Here is a 22,163-nt window from a genome sequence, read left to right as displayed (position 1 = left end):
TCAAATGATCTCGATTTAAACTGTATTTAGCTCTTTGAGCTCTATCATTGGATATGCCTATGGCGAATTATGGAGATTGCTATATCCCTTTGAGCTCCATCAACTGGTTAATCGAATAATTAAGATGACCTGTGAGCTCTATCAGCTTGTTAATCGAATGATTTACATGACCTATCAGAGCTCTATCAACTGGTAAGTGAAATGATTTTGATTACTGTATCCATTTGGTGCTCTATCAACTGGTAAATCGAACGATTAAGACGACTGTATCCATTTGGGACACTATCAACTGGTAAATCGAACGACTTAGATGACTGTTTCACTTTGAACTCTATCAACTGGTAAATCGAAAGATTTCGATGACCTTTGAAATGAAATTAAATGAATGGAGTTTTACGTCCTACGTTCGATGACCTTTGAGCTCTATCACCTGGAAAATCGATTAACTTAGCTATTTCACTTTGGGCTCTATCAACTGATTTAGACGACTGTATTCTTGGTGAATATATTTATTTAGACGAATGTATTCTTGGTGAATAAGACCAAGAAAATCATTCTCGCTTTACGTCAAATTGCACTGAGGAAATCAATAATTGAACAATAAACTTATAGCTCGTCAAACCAGTTTTCTATGTTTTTCTAGGTAGAAATACATCTAGGTTATACAACGTCTCTCTAACCTAATACATTCCGAAATGTCGTTTTTAGTTTATGCATTAGAGTTCGTTCACACATCAAACAGAGCAGAGCGGCACAGAGAAGGGTGTAGCGGAGCAGCGCGGCCATGCGTTCACATAAAAGCAGAGCAGAACGACTTGAAATCAATCATTCGCTATGGAGGATTTCGTATGTGCGTTCCTATGACTTCTTTGCCACGCTAATTGAACAGTGGACAACTGCTAACTACCAGCGGTAAAAAATACTGCCGAATTTCTCTAGCGTGTCGCTCTGTACCGCTCCGCTTGCGGTGTTAACAGCGATCCCGCTCAACCTCAGGAGGTATGATCAGAAATGCGTCGTATTCAATTTCTTTATGGAAAGGATACGTGGATTCGTTTTCATAATAGCTCAAATCTGATGAAACCTCTTTGGAAAACATTCCCTTTCAACTTTAGTTTCGTTATTTTTTTAATGCTAAATTATACACCGTATCTTTATGAATCTAACAAAATAGAATTTTAAGTCCGCAGTTACATATTTTCTCAGATCATTATCAGAACTTTTTTGAACTTGAATAAATCTGGGCACTCAAAATAATTATTTACCTGGTTTATTATCCATTATTACTGACAGAAAGAAAGAAACAACATGGATAACAACTTGTTTCCCCTTGGCTAAAATTATTTGCTGGTTCAAAAATTTACACATGCATCTTTGGCTTTCTCGAACTGTGTATTCATGCAGCCAATGAAAATACATGTATATGTGATATGAATGTGTAGTTGAATTATTTATGACCTTTTTCTTAAAAATCGATTGATTTTGTCTGGCGTAGTGATTTAAATGTCGGTCAACCATGTTAGTGTCTGATATATCTCTGTTAACCGATACGTATATAGTTTTGTATAGATTAGACAAATGAGAAAAGATGACTTAAGTGACAAAATCGGGCAAAAATCTCATAACTAGGTTAGAAATTCGGGCAATCTCAGATATTTTACCCTCCCCCCTCGGACGTAAACCTGACACCACCACTGTTCGCACACTGACTGATATTATAACCCACTATCGTGCACGTATTAGATATTTATCTCGTGCTGTTTATCGTTCCACTGTTATCAATTGTCCTGTGTCAGTGATATAAATGGTGCTATTTGATATTCCATTAAAATAATTTTTAGGTTAACTCATGCAGAGGCGTAGAATATTAAAAATCGGTGCGATATGACGCAATACAATATAATATCTCGTGAAAAGTAAATATTATGTAGTCAAGTCTAACTTCAGCAGTTTGCATTAATTGAAGATATATATATATATGTGTGTGGGTTTTTTTTAAAACATGGCAAGGTTCGTCTTCAAATAATACAAACATATCTGTTGAAGTTATTATATAGCACGTTCGTAATGTTTTTTGAAATAGGGTTCCAGTGTCCTATTTTCGCTCTGGAAGTGATACAGACAGTTTTGATTTTGATCTGTAGATGGTTCACATTACGTGACACATGAGTCCTCGGTTTATTGTTCCATTCATCTTTTCCTTGTCTTTAGAATTTGACAATAATTTTATGCTAGAAATTGTCTTCTGACTCGTATAGCCTTTATAAAACAAATATCCTTCAAAAATATACCAAGTATGAAGGGGCATATTTGGGTTCAATAATCAAACAGTAAATATGGGCATACATCCAGTATAAAATATTATCAAGGCCCTGGGTAATACGCTAGGTTGACGTATATCAATAGGTGTGTTAGCATATTTCAACTGTAATAATCTTAAGTAATCAGAAAGTAAATATGGACGGAAATCAATATAGAATATTAACAAGGCCCTGTGTAATGCGGTAGGTTAACGTATATAAAAATAACATTGTTCTCATTGAAAGTCGTTCGAATTGATTTGAAGCGTATCAAGGGTCCAGTGATATCCTACTTTTACTCTAGACGGAAGTTAAACCATGTAACCAGGAGGAATTAGAGTAGAATTAACAGGGTTCTGCTGTTAAAAACAATATTAAGATGTTAAAATTAACATTATGCCTTGTTCTCACTCTATTTGGAGCGGATTTAGGACAAGGAAAACGTGAGTAGGCGTAATTATATTCAAAATCTTGTTGTTTTCTTCATAAGCGAATACACTATTCTAGTCTTCATTTATAGAGAGCATTTAAATTTTTTTTATTGCATTTTCACGAAGACGCCAAGTATGGGTGGTGGGTGGGATTGGATGGGCGGGGTTAATTGAAATGTGGGTGCCTAGATGGGACAAAAAGTATCAGTTTGTATTAAATAGCATAGTACATTGTATGAATATAGGGAATATCGCTTCATTGCACAATATAATCCGTAACCTTACAAAGCAGGTAGAGCGTACAAAGATGGCTTGGTTGGCTTTTTGTGAACCCGTTCTCTCAGCTACCCATTTACACGTTGACTGGAGTAATGCGGTATAAAGAAACATCCTTCTTAACATGGATAAATGAGTTTTGTAAAACCATTTCTACCAGCGGAACTTTGGTAATAAGCAAGATTATCTGCTGTCAATAACAGTTTTGTTGTCTGTAATAAACGTCTAATGATAATATTGAACGATAGTCTATATAGGCCTACTAATGATATATCACATGACCGACTAATAACAGATAATATAGACTTGTTTTTACCAGAAGTGAGTCAGGGATTATTTATAGAATATTACTCAATAATAATAATGCTACGTCATTGTGTTTGCAGACGAACAAACCCGGTTTTCTATGCGTCTTATTGCGCATGCTTTAGAATGCTGACATGCATAATTTATTAATGTAGGTTACACTTTTGATTGAACAATAAATCTAGGCCCTGTGTGCAACGGGCACGTTAAAGGGATTCTAAGGAGTCTACACTGAGTTGTTTGTATGTCTTGTAATTTCGCTAAGTTTGATGACATCATATATCTATTTGCAGGAACTTCAGACATATGAGGGAAAATTTGAATGATGTAAAGTGCCCTGAAACACATATAATTTTAGAAAACCTTTTTACAGTCCCATAAATATCTTTCGATGATTGCAAATAAGAGTTAAAGATGGGTTCCTTATGTTGATTTATGAAAATAAAAATGCTAATAGAAAGTAGAGGTGTTCTAATAACTTACTTTATAAAAATACCAGTTTGTCTCACATGTCTATAATTAATTCATAATTAGCTAAATTAGAAGAGAATTACCAGCAGAATTCTAATAAGTGACTGATCAAGAAAGGTCAAAAAGTCTTTTGTTTATCCAGACTGTATATACATGGACATTAATGATGGGTTAAAACATTTATTTATATGTAATAAGAACATAATGATATGATTAAGAATACATGATAATTCATTAGAAACACCAATAAATCAAATAGTTTGCTTAATTTGACACTAAAAAATAAGGAAACCCGTCTTTAAAAGCATTATCGTGTAAGTACCCCCACTGAAGGTCATATCAGATTCCTGTAACGCAAAACTCCATTTTATTTCAGGCATAGATGTATGTGGGGTGAGTCAAACACTGTATGACAATGGAGGAAGGGACGTGGCCTGTAGGGGTGGTCAGCAAGCGCACCCGGGTCTCTGTGACAGTGAAAGACCTGCAGGATGGTACAAGGTAGTCGCCAATTCCGATACAGACCCAGTTTACAAGCCGGTCGAAATGCCGACAGTTTGCCCCGAAATTGGACAGTGTGGGGCAAATAATCCTTTATGGTTTAACGGTGAGATATTTATTTATTTTTCGCTAATTCATTTATTGGACTTGTATCCTTGTATCCAAACAATATATATTTGACTCTAGTTCGTTAATTATTGTATCCAGTCAATCTATTTTTGACTCTCATTCATTAATTGTTGTATCCAAACAATCTGTTTTTGAATCTCATTCATTAATTGTATCCAATCCATCTATGTTTGACTCTCATTCATTAATTGTATCCAAACAATCTATTTTTGACTCTCATTCATTAATTGTATCCAAACAATCTATTTTTAACTCTAACCAAACAATCTATTTTTGACTCTCATTCATTAATTGTATCCAAACAATCTAATTTTGACTCTCATTCATTAATTGTATCCAAACAATCTATTTTTGACTCTCATTCATTAATTGTATCCAAACAATCTATTTTTGACTCTCATTCATTAATTGTATCCAAACAATCTATCTTTGACTCTCATTCCAAACAATCTATTTTTGACTCTCATTCATTGATATTTTTGACTCTCATTCATTTATTGTATCCAAACAGTTCATTAATTGTATCCAATCAATCTATTTTTGACTCTCATTCATTAATTGTATCCAAACAATCTATTTTTGACTCTAATTCATTAATTGTATCCAATCAATCTATTTTTGACTCATTCATTAATTGTATCCAAACAATCGATTTTGACTCTAATTCATTAATTGTATCCAAACAATCTATTTTTGACTCATTCATTAATTGTATCCATCTAAACAGTCTTTTTTGGACTCTAATTCATTAATTGTATCCAATCAATCTATTTTTGACTCTCATTCATTAATTATATCCAAACAATCTATTTTTGACTCTCATTCATTGATATTTTTGACTCTCATTCATTGATTGTATCCAAACAATCTAATGGACTCTCATTAATTGTATCCAAACAATCTATTTTTGACTCTCATTCATTAATTGTATCCAAACAGTCTATTTTTGACTCTAATTCATTAATTGTATCCAATCAATCTATTTTTGACTCTCATTCATTAATTGTATCCAAACAGTCTATTTTTGACTCTAATTCATTAATTGTATTCAATCAATCTAATTTTGACTCTAATTCATTAATTGTATCCAAACAATCTATTTTTGACTCTCATTCATTAATTGTATCCAATCAATCTATTTTTGACTCATTCATTAATTATATCCAAACAATCTATTTTTGACTCTCAATCCAAACAATCTATTTTTGACTCTCATTCAAAAATTGGATTGATTGTATCCAAACAATCTAATTGACTCTCATTAATTGTATCCAAACAATCAATTTTTGACTCTCATTCATTAATTGTATCCAAACAATCTATTTTTGACTCATTCATTATTGTATCCAAACAATCTATTTTTGACTCTAATTCATTAATTGTATCCAAACAATCTATTTTTACTCTCATTCATTGATATTTTTGACTCTCATTCATTGATTGTATCCAAACAATCTAATTGACTCTCATTAATTGTATCCAAACAATCTATTTTTGACTCTAATTCTTTAATTGTATCCAAACAATCTATTTTTGACTCTAATTCTTTAATTGTATCCAAACAATCTATTTTTGACTCTCATTCCAAACAATCTATTTTTGACTCTCATTCATTGATATTTTTGACTCTCATTCATTGATATTTTTGACTCTCATTCATTGATTGTATCCAAACAATCTAATTGACTCTCATTAATTGTATCCAAGCAATCTATTTTTGACTCTCATTCATTTATTGTATCCAAACAGTTCATTAATTGTATCCAATCAATCTATTCAATCAATCATTCATTGATATTTTTGACTCTCATTCGTTGATTGTATCCAAACAATCTAATTGACTCTCATTCATTTATTGTATCCAAACAGTTCATTAATTGTATCCAATCAATCTATTCAATCAATCATTCATTGATATTTTTGACTCTCATTCGTTGATTGTATCCAAACAATCTAATTGACTCTCATTAATTGTATCCAATCAATCTATTTTTAACTCATTCATTAATTGTATCCAAACAATCTATTTTTGACTCTAATTCATTAATTGTATCCAAACAATCTATTTTTGACTCTCATTCATTAATTGTATCCAATCAATCTATTTTTGACTCTCATTCATTAATTGTATCCAAACTGTGTATTTTGACTCTCATTAAACATTTATATCCATTCAATCTATTTCAGGCTCTCTGCCATCAGTAAGTGAAGATATCGTAGAGTTGACAGTGTGTATGGCCGGAACATCCGGCTGTTGTGAAAAGACATTTCCGATCTTCGTCCTAAACTGCACGTCTTTTTATGCTTATTATCTAGCACCAACCCAGGATTGTTCTACTCGCTACTGCTTCGGTAAGATCGTATACTATAATTACATTTCAAACTGAAAAGAGGTCATTTCATGATGCCAAATTAATTCTTTTTTAAAAAAAGGGACACACTAGGCCAGCTATATTTGGAAATATGGTTACCGTTAGAGATTCCGAAAATTATTTTAAACTATCATATATGTAGGGGACATAGCCAGTTAATGGTACTTGCGATAGTGACGTCATGATTTGAATTAGGATTTCGGATCAAGACACTACGGACCACATTCAGAGACAATCATAATATGTCTTTTGTTTTAGGAAACAGCAAGGAATGTCCACATAAGAGTCAAACTCCCACAACTGGCCAGGGTATGCATGGACATGGAGAAAATGGCGCGACCACGCGTTCGTATTGGGAAACAACCATTCGTCCTTCGTGGGACAGGACCACACGACCTTATTGGGAAAGAACCACTCGTACTTGGTGGGACAGAACCACCCAACCTTGGTGGGACAGGACCACCCGGCCTTATTGGGAAAGAACCACTCGTACTTGGTGGGACAGAACCACCCAACCTTGGTGGGACAGGACCACACGACCTTGGTGGGACAGGACCACACGACCTTATTGGGAAAGAACCACTCGCCCTTGGTGGGACAGAACCACTCGTCCTTGGTGGGACAGAACCACCCAACCTTGGTGGGACAGAACCACTCGTCCTTGGTGGGATAGAACCACTCGTCCTTGGTGGTACTCAACTACCTATGAACCACGTCCAGCAGATGATTGGGAGAGAAGATACAGACACCGTAAGTAGAAACTCATAAGGCCTTTCCCGAACAAGTCAAGGATCTTTCCGAAATTTGGGACTCGACTTGTTATTAATAGTAATTAACTATTTAGGATTTGTAACGCCATTGAAAACATTTTGTTATTCTAACTGAGAAATATAATGATTTTTCTTACCTTGATTCAATATGTTTTTTTTTTTTTACTTGATTCACCATACCGGATATTTTATTTTGTCAAGTATCCACAGAAAAAACAGACGAAATATTTGTAGATTAATGAAATTGCTACTAATCTTACGGTGATTAAAAAATTAGAAAAAAAAATATATAAATGTGAATTAAAGGGATACTACGTCTTAGAATAAAAATAAAATTTAAACATTTTAAACTTGGCCAATAAGAGCATATATTCATCAGTAGATATACCTGGTGTCATAAATAACATAACAGGATCCTTATATAATCCGATAAATCCAAAAAACTTAATAAAAATGCAATTAACTATTGAAAAACGCTTAATATTAAGATTAAGAGTTTTTCAATAATTACTTAGTTTTATGAATTTTCTAGATTTTATACTCATATTGACCATTCTTCAGAACTTAAATTTTATGTTCATTCTAAGACGTAGTATCACTTGAATGAAATTGATACTAATCTCTTATTTTCAGTTCTTCGATTATCCAGAAGAAATACCATACTCTCCGGTGTTACTCTATTACTCGTAGCCATTACAGTTGTCACCGTTTCAGCAATGGCACTCTGCAAATGCAGGTGAGTCATGAAAAAAAAAATGAATGGAGTTTTACGTCCTACTTTTCTGCACCATGTGGGCTAATGAAGACACCGTGTAGTGTGCAATGAGAGTAATTTTGCCAGCATTATCCTACTCTATTTCAATTTCCAACTGTCAGGGATGTTTAACGTGCACAGCCTGTAGTACATGGAGCCTCGGTTTATTGTTCCATCCGAACGACTAGACGCTATCTCTATGTCAGCCCCTCTTACCTACATCACTGACAGGGGGGAACCGGATTGAAAAATCCGAAGGTATTATCTCGACCTATGTCGGGATTGAACCCTGGACCTTCAATTTAGCGATCAAGCGTCTAACTCACTGAGCCACCGCGGATCCCTGGTCTGTAATGAATCTAAGGAATTGAATTAAGCAGGTGACGCTCAAGATAAGCATACTTACATGCAATGTTGAAAATGTTGAAAATGTGGACGCAGGACGTACTTAGACGCAACTATTTCTGTCTGGTTATAAACGTATTTTTATTCATCTTTTTGTGATTCATTATCATTTCATTTCATGTGCCTTTTTTCAGGAAAAGAAGAAGCTATAATTACGCCATGTTCCAACCGGCCCTCATTAATGGAGCTAGTAAAGCTTAGACCGACGCATATTTTTTTTAAATTTAATCTTGTGGTAGATTTAGAAGTTAACCCAAATCCCAAATTTGACATATTTTCGTATCCTTAGTGAAGTGCAATTTCAAATACCTTTGACACTTTTCAAATTTCAAATTCCATATCTGCGTTGTTTTTGATTGATATTGGACACCTTATTTGAATACTTACTTATTTGTCATATTGTTTGCTCACCAAAAGGCACGATTTCTCTTCTTTTTTTCAACGAAACTTACTTGGTATCGAGTATACTTAGGCTTACTTACTCGTCATATTGTTTGCTCAAATTATTGCACGTCAGTCCAATGAAATTCTGTGCAATGTGGTTTTTTTATGTATTTTTTTTATGTATTTTTTTATCACTTAAAATATTGCACGAATTTTTTTAACAAAGCGTCTTAAAATTTACTTTGTTTTGTTTTATCGATTTCAATAATTAATTAATTTTTTTTTATATCATTTTGCTAAGAACTAAACATGAAGAAAGATCAATAAATCCGAGATAGTAGGCAATGTACTTATTTAAAGATTACCACTTTTACACTCGGCTCCGGTGAATTTTACTAGTGTAAACGGAATAAAGCGAGCCAATTTAATCGGGGCCTGGCACCGCAATAAGAGGTGCAGGGTTTACAACTTACGTATCGAATCGATCGAAAATTATTGTTATTGTCCGCCCTTTTGGATCCTTGTGGACCTTTTGTAATCTTTTTGATTAGAGAGCGAACGCTTATTTTCGTTTAAAGCGGGCCTGGCCCAGATCACAGAACGCCAATGTAAACAGGCGTTTTGATCTTTCTGTTCATTTTCCATGCGTTTCTTCACTCATCCCAGATCTCACGACATGTAAAGAATGGATTGGTCACCGATTCGACCAATCATTTTCCTATAGGCCTTCTATAGCCTTTGGGTCGACATCAAATCTGTCTATAAGGGAACAGAATAAGTCGAGATAGGAGGCCAACAAGTTCAGATCAACTCAATAAAAATTTTTTATTCCCGATTCAAATACGCGAGAAACACAATCGCAAAGGGGGTAGATGTTTTGGATACAGCATGACATGCCTTTACAGCAGGCTTATAATGTCTTGTTGGATATGTATAATATAGCTCATTTGCTCTGTCAAAGGGACCAAGAGTCGTCCACATGTAACCCTTCAGGTAGCAAGTTGTTGCCAAAAAAGATACGCCCACTTACCTAAATGAAATGAATTGAATGGAGTTTTACGTCCTACTTCTCTGTACCATGTGGGCTAATGAAGACGGGCAACGCCATGCAGGGTGCAATGAGGGAAATTTTTCAAGGACAGTGGCATTAGCCTGCTCTTTTTCGATTTCCAACTGTCGATGGATCTTAAACGTGCACAGCCTGTAGCACATGGGGCCTCGATTTATTGTCCCATCCGATCAACTAGACGCGTTTTCCATGTCAGCCCCTCTTACCTGCATCACTGACAGGGGGAAACCGGGTTGAAAAATCCGAAGGTATTATCTCGACCTATGCCAGGATTGAACCCTGGACTTTCAGGTTAGCGAACAAGCGTCTAACTCACTGAGCCACCGCGGCAACGCCCACTTACCTTATATTCTCAGTATATCAAGGCTTGTAAACGTTTACCGGTTGGTGACCAGAGTCAATAGATCTCACCCATATCAACCTAGACAACAAACCTATTGTGGACGAAAGGACCGACGGATCGACGGAGATGGATACGGAAATATACGTCCTCATAACTTTACAGCTCCGAAGAATCATTTTCGTGCAATATTTTGCTATAATGAATCTTATTGGTTGAGAACGAAAATTACTAATCAAATGTGGTGACAAAAATATGACTTATACGGATCAAGGGCTGCAAGTGGAAGACTCGTAATGCCCTTGACAGAACACGACTCTTAAGCTTAACGCGCATCCCTGTACATGTATTCTGCCCCGTCGTCTAGTGTTAATTTCAATACGGCACCATTGTTAGACTCGTCTGCTAACAATTCCATGAAACTCTCCACGACTTGTGACATCCTGAAAATAGCGGACAATCCTGTTAAATATACATATCGAACCTCGAACATGGCCAGAGCATATAAGCCTGCTTAAGCTGATACGCTTAGTTATCTCAATTTCTGCAAAGAAATGAAATGAAATGAAACGAAATGAATGGAGTTTTACGTCCTACTCTTCTGCACCTTGCGGGCTAATGAAGACGGGCATTGCAGGGTGCAATGAGGGAAATTTTGCCAGGACAGCGGCATTAGCCTGTTCTTTTTCGGATCTTTAACGTGCACAGCCTGTAGCACACGGGGCCTCGGTTTATTGTCCCATCCGAACAATTTCGCAAAGATGACGAGTTTTATTAGCAGTGTTGACTCTTTGAAAGGTGACTAAGTTTCATACCGAATTGTTTAAAAAAAGGTAATTATGAATTAGTATTAACAGCTATTAGAAATGAAATGAAATGAATGGAGTTTTACGTCCTACTTTTCTGCACCATGTGGGCTAATGACATGTAGGGTGCCATGAGGGAAATTTTGCCAGAACAGCGGCATTAACCTGTAGCACAGGGGGGCTTGGTTTATTGTCCCATCCGAACGACTAGACGCTTTGTCCATGTCAGTCCTTCTTACCTGCATCACTGACAGGGGGAAACCGAGATGAAAAATCCGAAGGTATTATCTTCACCTATGCTTGGATTGAACCCTGGACCTTAAGGTTAGCGAGCATGCGTCTAACTCACTGAGCCACCGCGGCTCCCTATTAACTAATTGGTGTCCTAGTTGAATTGACAAACCATGAAGCGAAATGACACCAGCCCTCATTGTAAAAAATGTAACAATGAACTTACTTGACGACGCCTATTTCTTTCAGCAAAGCTTCAGCAGTAGAATTGGATAAGGTTGTCCCTTCTGTAAATCGTATTAGGTTGGTTTCGGCAAACGCTGGACAGAGACAAGCAAATCTTAAACCATTAGCTTCATTGCTGGGATTTTGCTAAAAGTAAAAGCAAGAGAATTCACCGTAAGTCCTACTACAAGATATTTATCAACCGCCGATGACGTGTATTTGTTTAAAGATGGGTTCCCTTATTTTCATTTATGAAAATCAAAATGCTAATACTTATATGAATAGAAAGTAGAGGTGTTCTAATGACTTTGAAAAATACCAGTTTGTCTCACATGTCCATAATAAATTCATAATTAGCTAAATTAGAAGAGAATTACCAGCAGAATTTTAATGAGTGACCAATCAAGAAAGGTCAAAAAGTCTTTTTTTGTTTATCCAGACTGTACATACATAAACATTTATGATTGGTTAAAACTCTTAATTATATGCAATATAAGAAAATAATGATATGATGTAGAATACATGCTTATTCATTAGAAACAGCAATTAATCAAATAGTTTGCTTAATTTGACACTATAAAAATAAGGAAACCCATCTTCAATATATTGTCAGATAAAAGCTCGAATTTAGTTATCCATGTTTGGTGTTCGAATGAAAATCCAACATGGAAAAGTTCAAAAGTAGTATGATAAAATCTTGCTTGTGGATTTTGACATGTCTGTCGACTGTGCAAACATTTTGTGATTTTTGATCGACATTTGCATGTCGAGGGGTTGAATAGTGCCAGAAAACAAAGGTGTGGAAACCCAACACCGTTTACTTACAGACCAACTTCTTGTAAATCCAATTAGTCCATGTTTTGAGGCAGCATATGCTGGCATAAAAAACACTGGTTCAAATCCTGAAATTGTCAAATGAAATGAAATAAATGAAGTTTTACGTCCTACTTTTCTGCACCATGTGGGCTAATGAAGACGGGCAACGCCATGCAGGGTGCAATGAGGGAAATTTTGCCAGGACAGCGGCATTAGCCTGCTCATTTTCGATTTTCAACTGTCGAGGGAACTTTAACGTGCACAGCCTGTAGCACAAGGGGCCTCCGTATATTGTCCCATCCGAACGACTAGACACTTTTTCCATGTCAGTCCCTCTTACCTGCATCACTGACAGGGGGAAAACCGGGTTGAAAAATCCGAAGGTATTATCTCGACCTATGTCGAGATTGAACCTGGACCTTCAGGTTAACGAGCAAGCGTCTAACTCACTGAGCCACCGCGGCTCCCACATATCATTGTGATATACATGTATACATTGAATTACTACAGGGGTAAGGGGGGTAGTTAATAGGAGCAAATTCTCTCAAAAAATTAGTCTATCATTGTCTTTTCAAGACGTCCAAAACCAGTGGCATATTGAAGGGCTGAGCCATTGGGCCCCTACCTCAGGCCTGTGAAGGGTCTTAAATTTAGCACTCTCAATGTTTTGAGTCCATCTAATGCCATCTGAAATCTTCCAGGCCTCAAGGAGCCTCGGCCCTTTGGTCCTCGCTACGAAGAAACCACTCATTTTTGCAATCCATCATAAGCAACGCTTATTCTCAAGGCATCGGCCTAGTTTTACTTTCTGTTTTTATACGCCCACATCTCTCTATGTGGACGTATATTGTCGGCACCCCTGTCCTTCCGTCAACATTTGCTTGTAAACGCACTAAAAACTAGATTTTTTGATGAAATCAACTGAAATTCGGTATGTGTATACATATTCATAAAACGAAGATCAAGTTCGAATTTGAGCTATTTTCGACCGTTAGAAGCAGAGTTATTGCCCTCGCCCCAAAATCTTGAATATTTACCATCCGCATGCTGTGGTGAGCGTATATGGCTGTGATCCACTATCTTTTGGATTGATGCATACACGAGACTTTAAATAAATGGAATGCTAATACAAGATGTACCTGTTGCCGATCCTATGTTAATTATCACACCTCCGTGTCCGCCATTTTCTTTACTCATATATTTTACAGCTAGCTCTGTACCCTGCATTGAACCTATCTGTAATACAAATGTCAAAAAATAGGGAACAATTACAGACATAGGCTTTTACGGGGATCGGACCGACTCTTAAATCCGACGGGTACCCTACTTTCACGGACATACGGTGTGTGCTTTTGAGAGGAAACCAATAATCCACAAAAGAAGTTTTAGTAAAGTTAGAAAGATGGGTTCCCTTGTTTTAATTTATGAAAATGAAAATTCTTTTACTTATATGAACAGAAAGTAGAGATGATATAATGACTGGAAAAAATACCAGTTTGTCTCACATGTCCATAATTAATTCATAATTAGCTAAATTAGAAGAGAATTACCAGCAGAATTCCAATGAGTGACCGATCAAGAAAGGTCAAAAAGTCTTTTTGTTTTGTTTATCCAGACTGTTCATACATGGACATTTATGTTTGGTTAAAACTCTTTATTATATACAATAAGAACATAATGATATGATTAAGAATACATGATAATTCATTAGAAACACCAATTAATCAAATAGTTTGCTTTATTTGACACTAAAAAACACGGAAACACATCTTTAAAACAGGCTATATTGCCACCTCAGTTCCACGTTATTAATCCTTTAGAGCATTTTATAATATATGTTACCCATCATATTCCTGGAAATGGTCATGTTTATATTTGTGTTTAAGGTAGCCTTACCAGATTGACCATTATCGTCTGCCGCCATTCTTTCTCGTTAGCAACTCCCGCGTTATTGACGACAATATCTATCTTCCCATACTCAAGCTTTGTTTTCTTAAAAACATCTGAAAGACAATGTATAGGGATAGGTAGGTAGATGACAAGTTAACGTTCGCTTCCAGTGGATGCTGATATCGCAAACTAAGTAGTTGTTGGTAGTAGTAGTAGGGCCTAGTTGGTAGTTGGATTGTTATAGACAGGGGCGGGTGGTCTAAGACTACACTGTTACTTCCGCCAGTCAACTTTCTTCCTGTGTTAGGTGATATGCATAACAGACATTCAGTCCTATTAGCAAACTGCCTACCGTAAAAGCTATGCGCTAATCGTTCTGTAACAAATTCCGATTCGGCCTTACGGAAACTGCCGAGAATAACCGAATGCAATGTTTGTTGTATTTTGAATGCTGCATTATCCAACATGTAGCCGACTTCAATGATGGGTATCGTACAACAACGAAACAATATTTAATATTAAAGGGGTTGTAAAGAGGTTGTCTTAAAAAAAATTATGTGTATTGGATACACTTATATAGCATCAAGCTGCATCTTTCCAACTTAAGGCGATCGATCTGATAAAGCATATTTTGCGATTTGTCACACTTAGTTTTAGTGGAATTGCAGGAATTACAGAAAAAAAATGGAAGGCAATAAGTTTATGTCTACCTGCAAATTGCTCAGCAACTGTAACATCGCATGTTACAAATATGGCGTTTTCTTTACCAAAACGTTGTTCAAAAATACCAGTAGTTTTCTGACCGAGGGGGGCATTGATATCACATAAACAAACCTGGCGAAATAAGAAAGGACACATTCAAAAGACAAATTTGCAGTCAATTTAATATAGCGCTATTCGTGAAATCGTTAAAATCCGACTTCGTAGATCGAATAATCACAAAATAAAACGCAAATTCGTCAATTATAATATTATTCGTTTCTTAAAGATGGGTTTCCTTATTTTTTAGTGTCAAATTAAGCAAACTATTTGATTAATTGGTGTTTCTAATGAATTAGCATGTATTCTTAATCATATCATTATTTATTATATTGCATATAATTTAAGTTTTAACCAATCATAAATGTCCACGTATTTACAGTCTGGATAAACAAAATAAGACTTTTTGACCTTTTTTTGATCAGTCACTCATTGGAATTCTGCTGGTAATTCTCTTCAAATTTAGCTAATTATGAATTATGGACATGTGAGACAAACTGGTATTTTTCCAAGTCATTAGAACACCTCTACTTTCTATTCATATAAGTATTAGCATTTTGATTTTCATAAATGAAAATGAGGGAACCCATCTTTAAGTGCAAATTAACCAGACTATTCCTTATGCAGTGATACAGATAGCTAGAATTGAGCACTGCATATCGACGTGTTAACCAAATATCTTTATGAAGTCACCAACAATATTTTAGTATGGCGTGCCCATTTAAATTACTTATAAAGTAGTAGGCCTATACCATACTGCGTGGACGATCTTTTATAATGGTGTCAAGTTGACAAACCAGTCCCAAATAGACATCAGTTTTTCCGGAAGAGTGAGCACAAAATTCACTCTTCGATTTCCTCGATTGTAGCCTACCTCAATGACCACTCCTGTATACAGATGCAATGAAGGCATGTCTGATTGAACCGTTACCAGGAAATTTGCCGTTCTTCGATAATATGAGGGGCTTCTTTTCTATCCCCTTTTATCGTTTGAGTACATTTCAAATAGTAATCCAACCACTAATACGAATTAAGATTAAGTAATTTTCTAAAATATAAAAGGGGTTTTCTTACCTTGCATCCCTTTAACAAAAGAACTTCGGCGAATGCTTTCCCGAAACCCTCGGCAGCCCCGCTAACAATGGCGACTTTACCTTTCAGCTCCATTTTCAAGCTTTTTTTTTCAAATGTCTCTACATTTAAAGTACAATTAAAAAGTTCGCAGTAGCCTCTTGATCCTGTTCAAATATATAAGTCTATTTATAGACTTGGGATGATCAGTGTTGTCATACTTACATACCTACGTTTGTTCAACTGTCTCGCTTTGCCGACTGACCCTTTCTAAATCAAAGGTGCACGTTCACCATTCGGTCTGATCAATCGTACCTTAATACCAGAAAAAGGACTGAGCTCAGCTAATCAGTAATAGTGTTAACACTCACTAGCTTATCAAGTCTAATACGCCCCGGAATGCGCCTATTGTTCGCGTCACATTATCCCGTCTCTGGAAAGGGCAGCCACGAGATTGGTTAAAACAGAGGTCAAGCAAAGGTTAACAGAATGAAAAGTTGATAAGGACAGTGTTAGACCTTACTGTAGTGGTTACGTACAAAGCTAATAGCTAATAAAACATTAAAAACGAAACTAATAAAATACGAACGGAAGTTTGGTCTAATTTTAATTAGACTGCTGTCAATAGTTAAGCCTTTTTATTGATGTATGTTCATAGTTATTCCCGTTTAAAAGTTCTATTGACGACTCGCCTTGTCTACAGATTTTGCCATGTAGAAATTAAATTCATAAATGGATTTGAAATGTCTAGCATTGGGTATTTTCGAAGGGATTGTCTGATTTTCGTACAATTCTGGTTCTTCTGATGACTATTTATATTCAAGGCTCAAAACACCACCAGTTGGAGGAGGGGAGTTGAACGTGGAAGGGTTAGGCGGGTTGTTAGGAGGACTCTTTATCTCTTCACCGACGCCATGAAGTTCATTTTTGGAACTTCTGGACTATTGAAATACGGTTCTGAAGGTTATTTGCAAGACTTGAAGAGGTAGTCTTGACGCCTAAATAATCCTTTCAACAGCAAAGGCAAAATAAGCAAGACCGATCTCTGCTTAGTTCTTCATATTCTCTTACAGCACGGTCATGGATATCATAGAAAATGACAAGATATTCAATGGAGACTGAAACCCACTGCAGAATGATCATGATAAGCATAGAATGGAGGGATTGGTGGATGAGTAGTTCTTCAAAATCTCCCAATAGCTTGATTGGAAAAAACCCACAGGCCTGGGATCAAGAAAAAAAGGTAGGATGCCTTTGACATAAATATATTTATAATTTTTATACACATCGAACGTATAACTACACAAGAGAATCTTACATAAGCAGAAGTAACTTCTCGTCCACAGGTTTTAAACAGTTCACCCTTGACATATATACTCGACCGTATGGTTTCAATTTAAAAGCGCAAGGTTCAAGATGTCCCATGAAAACGATTCATTATAAAACGATACAGGTTTTGGATTTTTTCTTTTCAGACGGTGGCGGTTTGGTTTTGTTAGGTTTAGACTTATTGGGGTGGCTGGGTTTACCAGTAATTACCTGAGGTGGGGGTCTAGGTAAACCTGGTTCTGGTATAGGATCCGACAATCTTGAAACCACTTTCTGTGGGGTACTCCTCTTCTGACCCATTTTACCAGAGTTTATTTCTTCGCTTAGTTGTTCCACATTTTCCATGCCTATTTCCGACAGTCTTTCCCAGTTAGCTCTATTATCCATGACCCCGTTGTATAGATGCTTCATTTTAGGGTCAAGTTTTGCAAAAAGATCATAAACTGGCGTACAAATGGCATCTATGAATCCCATCTGCATCTTCGGAAGATCTGTTTTCTTTTCTCGATCCATCATAGCTATGGGTGCCTCTCCCAGCTGAGTTTTCTCGATGTCACCCTGCTCAAAGAATTCTGCAGATACCAAATCAGCTGTTCTGAACTGAATCTCCCATGGTTTGCAAATAGCAGCTACATCGCATGACGTCATCATCATAGCTTTCAAAATTTCTTTGTTGGCTCCGGAGGAAAAGTCTTTCTCTCCGTTATCAATCAGAGCTTTGAAACTCCCCCTCTTCCCAAAATACAGGGCCAAATCTGTGGAAATGATGGCGTGTTCGACAATCTTGAGAACCGCTTTGTATTTGTCTGCTGGCAAGCTTCCGAAGATGTTGTTGCCTTCACTATTGAGGATCATGATGCAATGATCGAAGTGATGATGTTCCATAACTGATGTGGAATACAGTGCAGCGAGTGGTGAATCCACTTTGACTTGAAAGGTGTTGTTGGTGCCTCTGTGGTCTAAATCGTGACAGAGGCAAGCTGCAATCAGAGCAAACATGTCCAAATCATTGAAAAATTTTGAGAGGCCACCAGTAAACAAGATTGTAAACATGGTTTGCGCGACGTTAAAAGCGTGACGCCAGTTATGATACGTGACAATTCTGTAGTTTTTTTTGACGCTACATACCCACCGGCAAATGACATCGTAAGGTACATTAAATTTGTTCACCACGTCCAACTCTTTAAACATACACATAGTGGCACATAGCGTTTCGAACTCGTCCATAAAGAATTCATCGAAATCAAAATGGTATAGGCCTACATCATACTCCTTTGGCTTCTTGATCTCAGCCTCGACCAAACTAGATACCTCTTCCACCGGTGGTCCAGCGTGGTAGCTCAATACCTCTAAAGCCACTCGCTGTTTTGCCATCAATTTAGAGACACTTTCGTACATTTGGCAATTGTGTATTCCAAGTCCGGTGAATATTGAAAAAGCCTCCATGATATTCTCGTCGTTTTCTGTGAAGGGTTGTTGGTTCTTTTTGTTAATGAGTTGTGTACACCCTATAGCTCTACACTTATTATCCACGATGGGCATGCACATCAAACTCTTGGTCTTAAAGCCGCTTTCATCAACAAAATATGCTTTTCCATACCGAGGATCCATCTCAAGGTCTATAACGTTGACTAACTTTTTATTAACCACCACACCTTTACCCAAATCCGCATTTTTTGATTTGGCAATATCAGCTTTGGACAAACCGACCAAGTTCTCGGTATCTGTAGCGAACAGATCAAACGCTTTACCAAATACCACGTCGTTAGGACTGGTATAGGTACCAAGTTTCGTATCTGCAGATGTTTCGCCGTTATCATTGACCTTAGCATCAATGAAATCCTGCAGTAGATAAATGCTACAGCGTTCACACTGCACAATACCCTGAGCGTTTACCATAATTTTTTGACAAAGTCTTTCCAAGTTGCTCTGTTCTTCGAACACACCCCTAGCTAAGGTCAATAGCAACTGGTTTCGTTGGTATTCCTTGACAGACATTTCGAACAGCTGTGCGTTCGTTATACCGATCCCACAAAATATGAGATATTTTTCAAATATTTTGATATCTTCCGGAGTGAAAGCATGGTTGTCGCTATTTGTTTTGTTTATAATTTGTGCTACTCCAATGACCTCGCAATCAGCAGTTAAAATTGGCATGCACAAGATACTGTGTGTTCTATATCCGGTCTTGGCATCAATCTCCTTGTTGAACCTCGGATCATCATAGGCTTCTGGGATATTGATGTACTCTTTAGTTTGGGCAACGTGCCCAGCAATACCTTTTCCGTAAGGAATCTTAATAGCTTTCTCGTCATCGTGCAAACACTCTTTCAAATTGGAGAACTTTGTGACATCAAATAGTTTAGAGACCAGGAATTTATTGTCTGTTGTCCCTCTAGATAGAAACAAACTGCCCCGATCACTATGTGTCAGAAGACTCACGTTCCTTAAAATCTTATGACACAAGACATCCACATTCAATTCACACGCGATGTCTCGAACTAGTTGCATAAACACTTCCTCTCCCCTCATATCCTTCAAATCACTCGATTCCATGACTTTCACGTCACTTAAACTCTTCTGATCTGTTCCATCCAGAAAGGTTTTTAAAAGTTTGTTTGTGACAACATTTTTGGCCACATTCAGAAACTTGGGGGCTTCTATCTTTGCTGGTGGTTTCTTTGGAGCTAATTTACTCATTAAATCGGGAGTAGCGTTCATTTTCAACCATTTTTCAACGTATTCGGGATTTTTGTTCAAGAATGTCTGAACAGTATCGCTGTTCACTCGCGACGGGCCTTCAACTTCCTCGGCCGCCATTTTAAACAGACTAGACTAGATACTGTTTGCAAAGTTTGTGTTCTTGGGTACGGAAGAACTTACGATACACAATCCCAACTGTAAATAGCCATTATTCACAAAATTGTTTCTTCAATTATTTGATTTTTCCCTTGAAAATAAACTTCCAGGCAGCCATTTTTGACGTTGAAGTAACAACGGAAGTGGCTCCTGGAGTTGTCATGTGACGTCACAGTTTCGTGACGTCATAGAGCTTCATACGGAGCTAGAAATCTCACCTTCATTCATCGAATAACCGTAGTTTCGGATTTAAGAAATTACAATAACTACTACACTTTAGCAACATTAACGTTGATATTATTGATTGCTTTTTTGATCTTCGTGGAAATGTGCAACGCCATTAGGCGTACAATGAGGGAAACTCTACAAACAGTGACTACTCTAATTCGCATGAACAATCCAAAGGTCGCCTCCTGTAGGCTGTCTATAGAAGACATTCGGGTGAGCGGACCTGTATCTAACTGCTGGTAAACCGACAACATTTATTATAATCGGTACACGACAAAAGATGCAAATAGACGAGGTACGGTATACGATAGTGGATATCCCGTATTGATATAAATAAATCAAATGAAAGGGAGTTTTAGGCTAGGCCCTATACGTCTTACTTTTCTGCACCTAGCCTACTAGGTCATGTAGTGAGTTAGTCACTGTTAGACTAGACCACACAGTTAGCATTTGAATAGGTTAGTGTTAAGTATTGCTCAAGTGGTAAACCAACTCGATTCGCATAATTAAAGCATTTGAATAGATTGACAAGAGACAACCACGTGTGTGTCCTATTTTTAGTCTATTGAGAGCTAGTGGAAAAATGAAATGAAATGAATGGAGATTTAGCCTACGTCCTACTTTTCTGCACCATGTGGGCTAATGAAGACGGGCAACGCCATGCAGGGTGCAATGAGGGAAATTTTGCCAGAACAGCGGCATTAGCCTTCCCTTTTTTCGATTTCCAACTGTCGAGGGATCTTTATCGTACACATCCTGTAAGCACACAAGGCCTCGGTTTATTGTCCCATCCGAACGACTAGACGCTTTTTTCATGTCAGCCCCTCTTATCTGCATCACTGACAGGGGGAAACCAGGTTGAAAAATCCAAAGGTATTATCTCGACCTATGCCGGGATTGAACCCTGGACCTTCAGGTTAGCGAGCAAGCGTCTAACACACTGAGCCACCGCGACTCCCAAGACCTAGTCGAAGCAAATGCATTCAATAGACAGTGTACCGGGACCGGTCCCCCAACAACATGATTGGTTCCGACCAATTTTTGTGGCTAATATGATTATCAAAACGCATACTGGGCCGACTTCTGCTATCTACCAGTGCCGATCACTGTGTGCAGTAAAGTTGATGTGCGGAAAGATCCTTCAGAGATCGGAAAGAATGTCCTTGTAAAGCATAAAAAGTTCCACTGTTAGTTTGTACTGTATACAATGTCGCATAGACCTACCTTGACCGGAATAGCCACGTTATCATAACCTATCACAGAATGCAGCAATTTGATTGGATCGTACGCCAGCGAAAACAAGCAATCGGAGTCCATGACAAAAAGAATGTAAAATAATGTTCATTGTTGAGGCATTCACAAACTTCTGTCACACACGAAAGGTGGCTATTGCATTCAAGGTATAAGACGAAGTTGATTACTCAATGGGGTAGATAGTCAT

The 22,163-nt window shown here is 37.1% G+C and overlaps 3 protein-coding genes across 3 annotated transcripts; 1 reads left to right on the top strand and 2 right to left on the bottom strand.

Annotated features, from left to right (window-relative positions):
- Nucleotides 1–7,138: 7,138 nt before the first annotated feature.
- Nucleotides 7,139–7,459, top strand: LOTGIDRAFT_131976 (hypothetical protein; the record flags this gene model as incomplete). Its single annotated transcript, XM_009066532.1, has 1 exon — nt 7,139–7,459. A coding segment is annotated over one exon (321 nt), but the record flags the coding sequence as incomplete, so codon positions are not given.
- Nucleotides 7,460–10,833: 3,374 nt separating this feature from the next.
- On the bottom strand, nt 10,834–16,402 carry LOTGIDRAFT_132061 (hypothetical protein; the record flags this gene model as incomplete). The annotated part of the gene is made up of 7 exons (XM_009066531.1): nt 10,834–10,951; nt 11,772–11,906; nt 12,585–12,672; nt 13,726–13,822; nt 14,483–14,589; nt 15,187–15,310; nt 16,310–16,402. The coding sequence occupies 7 exons, from the start codon at nt 16,400–16,402 to the stop codon at nt 10,834–10,836; spliced, it is 762 nt and encodes a 253-aa protein (XP_009064779.1).
- Nucleotides 16,403–17,555: 1,153 nt separating this feature from the next.
- LOTGIDRAFT_222072 (hypothetical protein) lies at nt 17,556–20,673 on the bottom strand. The gene has a single exon (XM_009066530.1). The coding sequence runs from the start codon at nt 20,453–20,455 to the stop codon at nt 17,744–17,746; it is 2,712 nt and encodes a 903-aa protein (XP_009064778.1). The 5' UTR covers nt 20,456–20,673; the 3' UTR covers nt 17,556–17,743.
- Nucleotides 20,674–22,163: the final 1,490 nt, after the last annotated feature.

Source organism: Lottia gigantea, assembly GCF_000327385.1.
Source record: "Lottia gigantea unplaced genomic scaffold LOTGIsca_77, whole genome shotgun sequence".
Taxonomy (NCBI): domain Eukaryota; kingdom Metazoa; phylum Mollusca; class Gastropoda; family Lottiidae; genus Lottia; species Lottia gigantea.
This window is presented reverse-complemented; position numbering and strand designations above follow the sequence as displayed.

Coding starts and splice junctions, on each gene's coding strand:
- LOTGIDRAFT_222072 (XM_009066530.1), bottom strand. CDS start 20,455: ATGGCGGCCGAGGAAGTTGAAGGCCCGTCGCGAGTGAACAGCGATACT.